The sequence below is a fragment of the Martes martes genome (assembly GCF_963455335.1).
Source record: "Martes martes genome assembly, chromosome: 5".
Taxonomy (NCBI): domain Eukaryota; kingdom Metazoa; phylum Chordata; class Mammalia; order Carnivora; family Mustelidae; genus Martes; species Martes martes.
In genome coordinates, this window is record NC_137892.1 from 108,501,878 (window position 1) to 108,516,656 (window position 14,779).

The 14,779-nt window shown below is 50.9% G+C and overlaps 1 protein-coding gene across 3 annotated transcripts in view; it reads right to left on the bottom strand.

Annotated features, from left to right (window-relative positions):
- The window catches only part of WWC1 (WW and C2 domain containing 1), a 151,454-nt gene extending 137,150 nt beyond the window's left edge, over nucleotides 1–14,304 (bottom strand). For all 3 annotated transcript variants that reach the window (XM_080804766.1, XM_080804765.1, XM_080804767.1), the window contains exon 1: nucleotides 14,036–14,304. In XM_080804766.1, the coding sequence (XP_080660892.1) occupies nucleotides 14,036–14,154 (119 nt within the window). In that variant the 5' untranslated portion in view covers nucleotides 14,155–14,304. The remainder of the gene's footprint in view (nucleotides 1–14,035) is intronic.
- Between the last annotated feature and the right edge of the window lie 475 nt (nucleotides 14,305–14,779).

Here is a 14,779-nt window from a genome sequence, read left to right on the forward strand (position 1 = left end):
GTGTTCTTCAGAGGTAGGGGCGTGGAGTGGGAGCACAAAGGCTGAACATTTATTCTTGGAGAGGGAATGCCAGAGCACACTGGAGAAAAATCCACAGAGGTCGGGCAGAAGGAAGAGATTTCCTTGATATGAGGTCCAAGAAGCAGGCCAGGTTGTGGCAGAGGCCAAAGGGATTCTATTCCTGGTTGGGTTCGGGGGCTCTCAAACTTAAGATGGCATCAAAATCACTTGAGGGTTCCTTTCACACACATGGAGGCTGGGTCCACATAATCTATGGGTTCTGATTATGCTGACGGGGGCTGGGCCTGGAAATATGCATTTGAGCCACTCAGGCAGTTCAGATGTATGCAGTCAACAGACGATGCCGGACTCAGGGGAAATGTGGCTCCTTGGCCCAAAGAGAGAAGAAACCCTGTTGGTTGCCACTACAGTGAGGACCACAATCTACTCACCGGAATTAAGAAGCCCGGTACGAAGAGGGAGACAAGCGATGATTACAAATGCATCTTATTTAAAGTTAACAGCAAACCCAGTTTTTCAAATTCTAGAACTTTACAACATTATGCCTTGACCTCTGGTGTCATTCACAAGGACTTATTTTCTAATATAGCATCTTCTTCATTTTCATGATCTGTAATTATTTTATGTTTTTATTATTTGGCTGTAAGTTCCACGAGGGGCGATGTTAGCTTTTATTCACTACGGGATCCCGTTCCTAGTACAGCTCCCACCAGGAACCAAATACACAAAGGTAATGACATTCTTTTGTTTCAGTTCTATCCAAGTGCAATAGAATTAGAAGGTAGTTCATGTCCAGTTAGAGCCATTTCGGGCCTGAGATGACCCAAATGACTTCTAGGGACCCCAAAACAAACAACCTACAGGATGTTCTAGTGGGCAAGCAAGAGTGCTGCAGACCAAGCCCATACGCTGGGCAGACACCAAGAGTCCAAGAGGAACTTGATTCTCGCTAAGTCTTTTGTGCCAAAGTAGTAAGAGATGGAGACCTCTTGAACACAAGCCGTAAGGAGGGTAAAGCAGAGATGCTGATCACCATCACGGACCAAAGAACTTGGTTGAGGACATTCATCCCTGGGGGGTGGATTTTGAAAAAAACCTACCGCACTCTGAAAAACAGCTCACTCACTCACCCTGCTTCCTGAAAAGGGACATCTGCTAAAACAGGAGTAGAGCAAACACGAAAGTCTGGCCTCTCCAAACAGACCCCGAGCAACTGGAAAAAGTTGCCAGGGCAGGAATCACCATCTGAAAGGGGCTCTGGTCTGAATTACCAGGATGAAGTCAGTGTTGCTCTCCCTGACAGCCTTGCCTGACCTACCCGACGGTGAAGAACGTGCCTTTTGGGGGTGGGCAGACTGAATCTGAATCCCAGTTCTGCTACTTACTAGCTTACAACCGTGGGCAAGTTTTCAACCCCCTATGCATCACTTTCCCCATCAGCAGAATGGAGATGGTATCGTTCTTACCTCATTGGGCTGCTAGGAGAATTACATTGGATAATGCATTCAAAGCCCACAGCCCAGATCTTGGCACAGACTAAGGTCTTAATAAATGTTAGCTATTATTAGTTCTTACCCACAGGCTATGATCTATATGGTGACAATGTCTGCACGCCCCACTCTCTTGGAGTTTCAAGGACACAGATGTGTGCATGAAATCCAGACGGGGTTCTGCTGAGGTCAGAAAGAAGCAGCACTGGGAGCCCAACCCCCAGGCCTGCAACTCCACAGTAGCTTAGACCAATTTGTTCAAAAGCATCACTGCTGCAATGGGAATTTAAAGATTTTCACATTAAAGTGAAGATGAGCTTAAATCTCTCTGATCCTTAACACGCCAGGAAAGAAATCACAAGGCAGGTAGGGCAAGGTGACTGACATCCCCCAAAGATCTACTTCTCCCCTCCCACAACTGCTTTTTAAGTATTTCCTAGATCATCTCAATTTTTCCATATAGAACTGTAGAATTCTTTAGTTTTAAAACCTTCTAGGGGGTACTTTCATATAATCTCACTGAAACCCTGCAAGTGTTTATAAGACCATATCTACCTACAGTCACGGTTCTCCAATCTGGCTCTACCCTGGAAATCCCGTGCCCGGGCCATACCCCAGTCCAACTAAACCAGAATGTCTGGGAGTGGGCCAGACATGGGTATTTTTAGCACTCTCCTCCTGTGAGACCGATGTGCAACTGAACTTGAGAATCACTGACTGATCCTTTTGTCCCCCAGGTCCAAACACAACCTCCTATCCTCTGTTGCAGAAAGGAGAACAAAGGTTATTATTCCCCCACGGTAGAGCAATGGAGACTATGGCTCAGGGAAGGCAAATGACTTGTTGCTCTGAACAGAAGCAGAATCTAAAACTCCCAACTGGGGAGCACTCATTCCCTGACTCAGTGCACTCCTATTGCCTGCCAGCCACCAGGCTACCCAACAACCCCGAATGGAGAACACGCAGGGAGGGGGTCATGCTGTTCTACTACAGCGTAAGGTGTCATGGGGCCTAGGCAAGGCACATGGGGAGGGCCTTTCTAACCTTCATTTGTGAGCTGAACCTCAATGTGAGATGTCAAGCAATGGTCGGGTCTGGTGAAATAAGTGTGAAGGTCTATCTTACACAATACAAGTCTGAGGATGATACTAAAATAGTCATAAGCCAATGAAGACCATTTCAACTGGCCACACCTGCCAGTGCTCAGAAAGTTCTTTAAATCTGGTCAATTTCTGCCTGTGATCACTAACAAAATATCTTATGTCATTCTGGCTGCAAACATTTGGCCAGTTGATCTGAGACTGAGGGGCAGTAGAGTCAAGTTTTGGATCCAGTAGGTGGAATGTGAGAATCTGCGTTTCTTTTTTTCGCTTTTTAAGATTTTCTTTCTTTATGAGAGAGAGAGAGAGAGCGAGCGAGCAAGAGAGCACAGGCAAGGGGAGCTGCAGAGGAGAAGGAGAAGCAGATTCCCTGCTGAACAGGGAGCCCAATGTGGGGCTTCACCCCAGGACCCTGGGAGCCTGACCTGAGCCTAAGGCAGACACTTAACCGACTGAGCCACCCAGGTGCCTCAAGAATCTGTTTCTTTCTTTCCTCTTTTTTTTTTTTTTTTTTTTTTTTGAGAATCTGTGTTTCTAATGAGTTCCCAGGAGAAGCTGATATGCTAGTCTGGGACCACATTTTGAGAACTTGGGCTGGGTGACCAGTAAGGAAGCTAAAAAAATACCCAGGGTCTCCAATGCAGCTGGCAAATGTTTGTTTTATGTCAGCGATGGAAATAAAGCACTCAGGCTCGTTTTGAAACTCCTTAAGCTGTTAAGATACCTTTCAGTAGTCCCCTCTAGCAAAAGTCATTGTTTACTGGAACGATGTTTATCGCTGAAATATGATCAGTTCTCCCAGAAAAATAGGAAGAATGTGGTTTATGCCCAAGAACTCTGGTACTCAAAATATATGAATTGAGCAGTAATTATATAGTGATTGATAAAGCTATAAAATGTACTAAGGAGGGGCATCTGGGTGGCTTAGCTTGTTAAATGTCTGCCTTTGGCTCATGATCTCAGAGTCCTGGGATTGAGTCCCATATCACGCTCCCTGCTCAGTGGGGAGCCTGCTTCTCCCTCTCCCTCTGCCCCTCCTCTCTGCTTGTGCTCTCTCTGTCTCTCAAATAAATAAATAAAATTTATTTTAAAAAACATTTTATTTATTCATTTGAGAGACAGAGAGAGCACAAGCAGTGGAGAGGCAGAGGGAGAAACAGCCTCCTTACTAAGCTGGGAACCTCATGTGGGGCTCGATCCCAGGACCTGGAGATCATGATGCTCAACCACCTGCGCCACCCAGGTGCCCAAATAAATAAAATTTTAAATGATAATAATAATAAAAATTTAAAGATAATAATAATGAAATGTACTGAGGAGGCCTTATTTGCTGCTTTTAGAACTATCTGGAGAGTGGAACTTAAATATAATGAGACACCTCTAATTTGGTTTTGTGCAACCCTATGAGGTACGTTCTAACGTATTCTCATTTGCCAGTGAAGACACAGAGACTCAGAAAGGTTTAAGTAACGTAACCAAGCTCATAGAACTAGCCAGTGACAAGGCTGGGATATAAAATCCAAACTGTGGTCAAGGGGACCAAGAATGGACATTGGCTCCCTTAAGGGTTTGTGAGGATTCAGCGAGAAGAGGGACTTGCCTCTTCCACGCCTCTCCCCTGTACTCCCTAGAGCTGAGGTCGGATGGGGACAGGAGGGTCTGAAACTTCCAAGCGGTGAAGGAGCCCGGCAACCCTTTCTCGGCAGAGCAGCTGGGCATGGATGTCCTGGCTCAGCGCCACTGAGAAACAGGGAGGGTTCCCTCTGATCCTCTCCTGAGTACCGATACAGAGATCCTATACATTCCGATGTAAAGAGAGGTCCCTCTGGCTTCCGGAATCCCCTCAGACTTCCTGCTTCCCTGTGCTTTCTTTCACAACGAAGGGGAAACCCTACCAGATTTTGCCACCACTGGGCTTCAGGGTAGCCAAAGAACTAGGACAAGAGTACGCTCACACAATCACAGCCATGCAGGGACAGCGCTTGCTCCCGAAACCACTTTCTCTCGCACTCTTGGCGTAAGAATGAGGGCCAGGTATCCTCAGCCGCTTTCCTCAGTTTCCCTGTGTGTGAAACAGGAATAATACAGTACTCTTCCAGGCTACCGTGAGGGTTCAATGAATGGACTGCCAGGAGCCGTGCAGGGCAAAGACCAGCACCAACACCTGGGGACAGGTTCAACATGCAAATTTCCAGGCCCCACAGCAGCCCTACCAATACAAACCGGGGGCCGGTGGCAGGGAGTGGGAGTGGGATTTAACAAGCCCTCCAGGTGGGTCTGATGCTTCCCCAAGTTTAGCAACCTCTGCTCTAAAGTGTAAGCTCCACGAGGACAGGATTTCTGTTGGTCCCGTCACTCCCAAGTCCCCAGCGCTGGAATAATGCCTGGCATATTACAGACACCCTAGCCACTTCCAGGCACTCAATAAATATTTTTGAATGATTAAATGCGTCCAGATGAAACAGGGGAGGAAGGAAAACCGAGGTCCAGAGAGCCTGGCATTTCTAACTCTATTTGCATAGCTTGATGACTCTCTCACTCATTTGTAGTAAATATTACAAGTCGCAGACGGACTGTTGTGTCTCACCCTTGCATTCCCAATTCCTAGCGCAGTGCCCAGTTCATCCTGACAGGCTCTTGGCAACACCCTGCCGAAGGCACAAATGTCTCCCAAGTCCAAAGCTTAAGTTCACACCACAACTGCCAACAGGTGCAGCAGACAGGTCTGTCCCTCCACCTTCCCAAGATGGGTAAAAGAATTCCAGAGAACACCAAGGCCCCCAGCTGTAATGCAACTTATCTGTTTCACTGTTTGCCCTTCTCCCTCACCCAAGGGTGCACCCTGCTGCCGCAGGGACTTTGCTCTGATCTCAGCACTGGCGACGGAGCCTGAAGCCCAGTAGGCACTCAATAAATACCTGCTGGATGAGTGGCCCAGCCCCGGCTGGGTGGGTCATGATAAGTACCAAGGCCCTTCTGCACCGCCGCCATGCTAAAATCAGCAGCTTGGGTCCTCAAACGGCTCTCCGGCAGTCCCGGAGGTGGGGGGTGGAGGGGAAGGAAGGGCTTCTGGAGTGAGGAGACATGGTATCAAGGAGTCACAGATGAATTCCAGATACCTCCAGTTTCTGCAGCAGCCTTTTCAGTTCTGCCATGACAACCACGATTCATTACCCCTGCTTCACACTCAGCCCTGGTGCCAGCTCGCCCGCAAGAGTCACTCCGCTCCAGAAATTCCAAAGAAGGGCTTGTCTCCGATAAGACTGGGGGTGGGGTGGGGGGTAGAATTTATTGACTTATTTATCTAATGAGTGCTGCCAAGGTGGTTTGCAAGCTCTGATGTCAACGTGGCTCAGAATGAGCCCTGGCTTACCAGAAGACACTGCAGTTGCCAAGGAACTCCAGTTCCAGTTCCCCTACCGATGTACAGGAGGGCAAACACGCCTCACCAGGAACAGGTGCCATCAGAAAGACTGATGTGCACTCGGCACTGGGCTAAGACTTGCCGCGTCTGGTGTCATGTCAGCCTTGGGCGTAGGGAGGTCCTACTCTGAGGAAAAGAAACTTATTTGAGGTCACTTACTATGTGTAACGAGAGAGCCGGAACTTGGTCTGGTGCCCTCTGAAGATCTTTACGAAGACATTATCGACTGCAGGGAATGGTGTGGAATTGTCGGACCCGTATTTGGCTGCAAGCACACAATCGTGTTTCTCCACAGTGAACAATACACTAATAGGTGTGTTTCTGTTGATTCCTCTGTCGTTAAAAAGTTCCTTTTCCCTATGCTTCCCTCTCTCTCTTCCCTTTCTCTCTCTGAATTTACTGAGAGTGCAGTCATGCCAAGAGTAAGGCTTTGAAAGCAGATGGACCTCGATTCAGACTCCAACTCTGCCTTTCTACCTGCCTGACCTTGAGCTTGTCATTTGCCCATTCTTAGTCCCAGTTTCCCTATTTGCAAAATGCCAGAAAACTACAATGAGCAACAGAGCTTGCCGCATGGCAGGTACTGGATAGAGACAATTACACAGAACTATTATTATCTTCATTATCTCCAACGTTAAAACCAGTTACTGTTTGCCTTGTTAGCAGCACAAAGACAAGCCATGCACTTGGAGGAAATTCCTGGAATACAAAGTGAAATGCTCACAGAGCCCTAACTATCTAAGAAAAGCCACAACAGATGCAAGATCCGAAGGCTGTCCCAAGGTCACCTCATCCTGGAAGCCACCTGATGCCCATATCTTGGTATTTCATCCTTCCAAGTCAGGCACCAGTCAGTGGATCGGGAGGGCTGCCCCAGTGACCAATCAAACAAGCAACCGCCACTGGGCGGGGAGAAAGCCAGCGTGGGGACAGCTGGGCTGCCACAGAACCAGGCCCAGCAACAGCAGGCAGCCGGCTGGGGAAAGTCAGCAGCTGCCGTTGGCCTGGTGTCCCGGCTGCCAGAGAGTGATGAATGGAGCAGGGGAAGAAAAAAGGCAACAAAGGTGTCCCTAATCTTGATGCAGCTTCATTTTTTTTTTCTGTCTGACCATTGAGCGAGAACTTAAGCCTGGGTCCTTTCTCTTTGGCAGACATTTGAAACTGAAAGATCCCATTTCTTCCCAACGGTGAGATGTCATGGGTAGAAGCATTGAGGAGGCAACTGCGAGGGGGCTGGGAAGGGGGGAGGACTGGAGAATGTGACCCACCACACTTGTCCATTTTTCCACTCCTCCCCACTCTCTCGACTCCACTGGCCCCCCCTCATCCAGCATCTTTAGAAAACGTTCTGTGCGCTCCCAACACGGCAGCAGGGAACGCCTGTCCCCGCCTCAATCTCCCCCCATTATTTTGGCAAGAGGTTTTCTGCTCAGGAGCTGGAGGCTTAATGGCCTGCTGGTGAAGGCTGAATAACAAAACACCACTGTATCCAGTTTCTGAGTTTTCTCTTCTTTTATCTCACTCTGAAACAGGGATTCAAGGCAGCGGGAGAAGCTTGTCAGCAGCAAGCAGAGCTTCTCGCTGTGCTGCCGGAGGGTTTGCTACCGGCTGGCCCTGCCCGTGCTGGGAGACACAGGCCGTGTGAATTTTTCACACATGCTCAGCCCAGATCCAGCCCTCGGCCCTGCCCAAGTGGAAGCCCCAGGAGATGTCACCCCAGCCATTTCTCCAAGAGAAGTGGATTTTTCTTGTCCAGAGCCCCCCATTGGGTGCTGGGGGCTGCAGCTCCTCACTGCCTGGAGGCAGACATGGCCCGAGAGAGCTCCTGACAGTCAGCATGGACAGCCCACTGCCCCTCACTTGGCAACCCCTGGAAATGCCACCAAAACCTACGGCTTCTTCCAGTTCGGGAAGGTCTGCAGCAACATGCCGGCCACCTTCCAACTCAGACGTATTTGAGCGCTGTTCTCTCCTTATGCGCACCTGAGCTTGGTGTTGCAACCCTCTCAGTAACTAAGGCAACCTGATTCTCTTCTCTTCAAAAGAGCAGTGTTTCACAGCTACCTGGGATCCCGGGGGATTGGAGAATCAGGTCAGTTTGGCTAGGCAAAAAGCCGGGGCGGGGGGAGGGGGTGATGACAGAGAGTAGCTGCCTTGGCTACTAATTCCCTGGCCACTGGGAACATTTACCCAAGCAACTTGGAAATGACTTTGAGCTCTCGACACACACTGTATCCTTTAGAACTTCTTTGCCTCTGTTTCTGTGCTCTCTTTCCCAGAGCTCTGGTTAGCTGGTGCTCCCAGAAGGTGGGGTTTTTGCCCAACAGCCTCCTGATCCGCTGAGGATCTCACAGGCACTGATCAAGCATCCTCGGCAACATTATCTCCCTGAGAGGCACAGCAGGTCGGCTTCAGCTCAAAAATACATGGAAACTCCCAAGCCCACCTTATTGACGGGCTACCTGGAACAGCTAGGAGTTCCAGATAGGACTGTGGACTCAAGAGTCCCACTACCTGGGCTCCAATTCAAGGTGCATCACCTACTGGTGACCTTGAGCAACTTGCTTTACTTTCTAAGTCTCAGTGTCCTCATCTGAACATGAAAATAGTAACAGTACTTACCTCACAAGGTTGGCGAAAGGATGAAATGAGATCATAACAAAAAAGGCTCAGCCCAGTGAGTACCTCAGAGTAAATTCAGTGTCACAGTATTCCCAGGACACAATTCACAAACGGTTGGGATGGTATGAAAGGAAACTGCCGGTCTACACAGTCAGAAAGGATTATGGAAAATAACTCAGCCACAAGCCTAAAATATTCCCAAATTATTATAATGGGTGAGAAGAAACTGGATCTGATTTTTTGGGGAAAATTTATATAAAAGAAAGAGGGAAGGAGACCATTCCTAGTGATTCAAGGTGTGACCTTGGGCAAGTCACTTATCTCTGAGTCTTAGTCTCATCAGTGAAATGAGAGGAAAGGGTTACATGACCGGAAAGGAAAGGTCCATCCCAGCTGCAAACTGCTACAGAGCAGGGCAGAGACTCAGTCCCCATTTGATTTAAGTGTTCCATAGGCACTTCCGAGTAAAAGCCAGGACTGGCATTAACAAGCACCTCCTGGGTATCGGGCTCTGTGCTAACTGCTCTACCTGACTTAGCTTCTTTAACGTCTGTAACTACCTTTGACAACTATGTGTACCTCCCTATTGTAGAAAAGACAAAAGCCAAGGCTTGCAACTTGCCAAGGTCACTTGGGTAGCAAGTAGGACATCCGAGATGCCACAATTCAAAAGGTCACCCTCTTTCCACTGTCCACACTTGCTCTCTGGTTAACTGTGGCCTGGCCACACCAGAATGGTCACAGGTAAGTGAAGTCAGGCCTGTCCCCACTCCATTCCCCAAGGCCAAATTCTTTAGGCAGTGGAGCCCAGGCGGTAGAGCAGGGCAGGGCAGTGGCCAGATGTGTGGGTTCTGGCATCAGTGCACTCAGCAATCACATCTTGCCTCCACAAAAGCTGGCTTTCACCAAACTCAGCCCCCCTGAGCCTCAGGCACCTCAGAGGTCATAGTACCTACTCCCAGGCTTGTCAGAGGGAGTAAAGGAAATCACCCATATAAAGCTCACAGCAGACTGCCTGAATACAGTAAACGCTCAGTCGTCATTTCCTACCTCGCTGAACAGGTGAGCATATAGGCAGTGGTGAGCAATTTCTAGATTAATCTATGGCAGGAGTATGAACCTGGGGTCCAAGAGCCCCCGGAAATTATGTGCCAAAACTGTATCTGCACTTTCCTTCCAGAAGCATCTTTAACCTTTATCAGATTCTCATAAGGATCTGTGGGCCAGAAGGAGGTTAAGCTCTTTGGACAGTAGCCCAACTTCCTATAGTAGAAATTCTGAAAGAACAGGATTAGCACATGTTCCCCCAATCATGAGAGAAGTTGCGGAGTCCTCTCAACATGGCCTCTTAGCCAAGTGGGCCTCCAGGACTAATCACATAGCCCTGGAAACTGTGCCCACAGAGCTCCTGGGTGGTTCCTGGAAGAAGGTTCTGAACGTACACCACCAAATAAGCAGGAATCAGGCTTCAGGAACCTTCTCTGGCAGGGCCAGTTCAAACAATCCATTCTTCCTCGGAGAACAATCAGCATATTTGTTTTTGCATACCACTAAGTTAAATACACAAGGAACGCCGGCCCTTTGTTGGGAGCTCCCAGGAGCACCCAGAGTTACTCCGCTGAAGGAACACTGCTCCAAGGGGCTGTGGAGGCCAGAGCACCTGATTCTCCAGGCCAGCCTTGCCTCAGGAGGAGCCTGTGGTGCTGTGGGAGCCTTTGGCCCAGTAGGCAGGGCCCAAGCTGCCCCCTGGACCCTCTCCGGTTGTTGGGACAACCGTCCTCAGGAATTTCGGCCTCCCAGTCTTGCCCTGGGTGAGAAGGGAAGAGAGCTGGCAAGGCTGGCTGCCTGGCTGCTCTTCCAACCCGCTGGTGAAAGGGGAAGCGGAAAACTGGATTCCCTACCCCCAGCAGCCTCCATGGCGGACAGCACACAAAACAGCTCAGCCCCAGAGGGAGGAATGTGCCAAGACATTCTTCAGGGTTGGTAACCCGAGACGCTATTTTGTTCTTCGTGGCTAAGAAATCACTTTTCTGACTGAAGGACTGTTTGACTTACTTCTTTTAAATTCAAGGGAATGGGTGGGCATCTCCTTGATTCAGGTAAGGAAAAAGCCAAGACAAATGCCAATACGCGTGTACACACACATACACACACACGTACATAAGCTTCAGGAGTAGAACTTTTATGTGATCGTTTGTTTAAGAGCATTAATTAGATGCAGAGATGTAAATACCTTCGTAGATTTTTATCTCCCCTACCCCACCACCCCAAGGAGTCTGGCTCTTTTTGACTTTGTCATTTTTTTCCTCTTCCTTCTTACAATTCCCCCTCTCCTTCTGCCATGGGGTCGGGAGGGATAGGGTAAGGCCGAGGAGTCTGAAATCACATCTGAGACTTGGCAGGGTCCTGTGAACTCCTCTCATTAACTATCTTCTCTCACCAATGGAGCACGTACTTGTACCTCAGAGAGGTCAAGTGATTTACCTAAGCCCACACAGGTAAGACTGTAAGACAGAAATCCCGAATGGGGTGTGCAGGAGAGAAATCCCAGAGAGCCATAAGTGGATGCCCTCCACTTAGCCCTTTCCCCAAATTTTCAGTTAGCCCACTTTAACAGTGACCCCAGGATTGTGCTAGGAACACCTCAGCACCCCAAACTTCAGCACCCCCCAACTAATCTAGTGTGGGTAGGATGACCAGGAGGTACAAAGATGCATTAAAACCAGTGACTTGCAAGGTGAAAGTGAGTGGCTCAGTTAAATGCCACTATGTTTTTAATTCCTCTCCAGTGCTTGCCAGTCTGCCTAAAAACAAAGGCTGGGCATGGGGCGCCCGAGTGGTTCAGTCGGTTAAGCATCTACCTTCGGCTCAGGTCATGATCTCAGGGTCCTGGGATCAAGTCCCATGTTGGGCTCCCTGCCCAATGGGAATCCTGTTCCTGCCTCTCCTCCCTGCTTGTACTCGCTCTCACTACCTCTGTCTCTCTCAAATAAATAAAATCTTATATAAAAAACCAAACCAAAACAAAAGAAGCCCACAAAGGTTGGGCTATTGCTGGGATATGGGCAAGCTACAGTACAGAGCTAAAATATAATGGCACTGGGTTATTATTTTATTCCTCCTCTACTATTTCTTTCAGAATCCTTTCTATTTATGACAACAGATATTACTAGTTTCCCATTTGTAAAAGTGGTTCAAAAATTTTCAAATCGAATTGACTTAAAGTCAAGTAAGCAACAGTACAAGTTCATTTAGCACAAAATCATGGTGGTGGTTCACATGATACTAAAATTTAAAAAATAATGCTCTAGCCAAGTCAGTTTTCCATTCGCCCTCGTCCAGGGATGAAACATTACTGTTGTTTGAGAAGCTTTCTATAGCTGTATTATCCTCTCAGAGGCCCCAGAGAAGTCCCTAGATTCGTGACCTAGGTTAAGTTAGCAGTGCTCGGTGTGGGGCTGTCCCAGTCCTCCAACGTCCAGCTGCTGACAGCACACCAGCCTCAGTAAGCTGCTGGGACCAAAACCAGGCAGGGAATAGAAGACTGAACTCATGTCTGTTCTATAAGAGAACAAGGGGCTGCCCCGTTCACCAAGAGGGCAACAGCATCCCTGGGACAGATGACCCTGAGTGGGGCAGGGAAGGAAAGAAAGTGAGTCAGGACAAATGTGGAGGTCAGAACATCAGAGCTGGTAAAGAACCTGGCATACGGGGATTGATGGAAAGATCAAGACTTTCAAGCAAATCACAGCCCCGGGCCTCAAATTTTTTCTGAGGTTTGAAAATAAGAACTGGGCGCTGATTATTTATGTCCCTTCCAACTTTTAGAATTCTTCTATTAGTCCTTCCGTTCCAAGCAAACAATTAATCTGACAAACAGGGAACCTGGGGCTCAGAAGTTAAAGCAGCTTACTCATGGGATGCTTCCTTTAGCATAAAAAATTTCTCTTCCAAGGCCACCTGGCTGGCTCAGTTGGTAGAGCCCACGAATCCTGATCTTGGGGTAGTGAGTTCAAGGTCCACATTGGGCACAGAGCTTTCTTTTTTTGATTTCTCTTCCAGGTTACATTAATGAGACATCCCGCATGGTGCTGAGAATAAAGCACGCACCCAGTAAATGTTAAATGAATGAACTTAAAGTGCTCACAGAAACTACTTGGAATCTCAACTCAAATTTTCTTTCTGCCTCTTTTTTTAAACCCTCACCTTGCTACACACCCCATTTTGGACTTCTGGGACCTCAATCCCAACCCCGCCAGATGAAGGGTCCAAAAAATTCACCTCTATTGCTTTAGAGGCACCTGATACCCAAGGTCGCACTGAGGAGGTGAAAATTCCACATTCCTAAGACAGTAGGACCACAGACCAAGACAATAAGGACAACAAGGCAATCTCAGAGGGTGGTCCTCTCCAACCCCACCCCCGGGGGCACCAGGATATACATGGGGATGGCCTGTGTAAAGAAATGCCAAGCAATCAAAACCGGGAGAAAGTCTGGAAGCTAAGAGCCACACCAGTTATCTCATCTCAGACTTCACCTGTCTCAGCACACACACACACATCCCGTGCTACAGTCAGCTTGGTGCCCACCAAGGTCACGACGCGCTGGTGCACGGCTGAGGAGCTCCGGCCCCCAGGGGAAGAAAGGGAGGAGAACAAGGTGATGGGCTGGGCTTTGCGGGAGGCCTCTCACCTCCATCTATATCCTAAAAGATTCCAAGTTGCTGTAAGATTCCTGGAGAACCAATCTTCCCCATCAGCCCTCCCCCGCTCCTTGCTTTCCTTCCCACTCCCGGCCTCCAGGCCCCCTGGCTGCTCCTATGCTCTTCTCAGAACCTCCCAGGCACCTGTCAAAAACCACTCTCTGGGCTGCCTTCCCCTCCGCCTAGTGTCCTTCTTCCTCCAGCAGTTTCCCCCTGGATCCTGGGTCCCTACTACCCCCTCCAAACCAGATGCTTCCCCATCTCCCCCCACCTGCCCCCACATGCTGGGGAAAGACTCCCCCGGATGCCCCGGGTCTCTCGGCTAGATTGCTCCCCCCGCCCCCGCCCGACCTCTTCCTAAAGGGGGCGGAGGGGGCGGGGCTAGAGCTTAAGGTCAAAACTCCCGGCAGGTGCCGGCTGGGGCCTAAGCTCTCCACCCGGGTGGCGGTGGGACTGCCTGGGCCAACCCACTGGCCGTCCTCTCCTCCCAGCAGCCCACCCCAGCAGGAGCAGCGCCCCAGACGGCGGGGGGCTGGGGGGGGGCGGCAAACTGAAGACAGCGCAAGAGCCTCACAGAGTTCCCTTGCACCCCCGGCCCAGTCCGGGCTGGTGGCCCCTGGGGCAGGAGGGGGCCCAGGCCGGAACGGGAGGTGTGCGGGCTCCCCGGGGTCCTACCTGTCCCGCGGATCGATCCAGCTGGTGGTGCGGTTCGTGTGATCTATGTAGTAGACCTTGCCGTCGAAGTCGCGCGCCTCCTCCCAGCCCTCCGGCAGGGGCAGCTCTGGCCGGGGCATCTTCCCGAGCGTGGCCCGCGCTCCCCCATGCAGCTCCCGGCCGCCGCGGGGGCCCCCGGCTCAGCGGCTCCGGCCGGCCGTAGTCAGCCCGGGCGGCCGCCGAGGCACCATGATGGGGGTGGGGTGGCGCCCGCGGACTGGGGGCCCTAGTGGGGGCCGGCCGCGGTGGCGCCGCGGTCCATGCGGCCCTGAGGCTCCGGCCCGGCGCTGCCCGCTGCTCCCGGCGCTGCCCGCTGCTCCCGCCGCCGGCCTCTCACGCTGCCATGTGCGCCCGCAGCGGCGCGGTGCGGGCCCGGGGACGCGCCCGGCCGGCGGGACGGAGCGAGCCGAGCGCAGCTGCCGCCTGCCCTCCTCCGCCGCGCTGCGCGCTGCGCCCTCCACGCCGCCGCCTGCAACCACCGCCTCCTCCTCTTCCTCCCCTTTGGCCGGGCGCCGTCGCCCCTCTCCGCTGCGGCGTTCTGCGTTCTCTCGCTTTGCGACTTCTGCCTCCGCCAGGTGCGGCTCGGGCGGTGCAGGTAACCGCGCTGCCCCGGAAACGGGAGGCGGAGCGCTGGGCTCCTGGGTTCCCGGGTCCCCTCCCCGCGCCCAGCGCTGCGAGGGCGGGTCCTAGGACCAAGACGCGCCC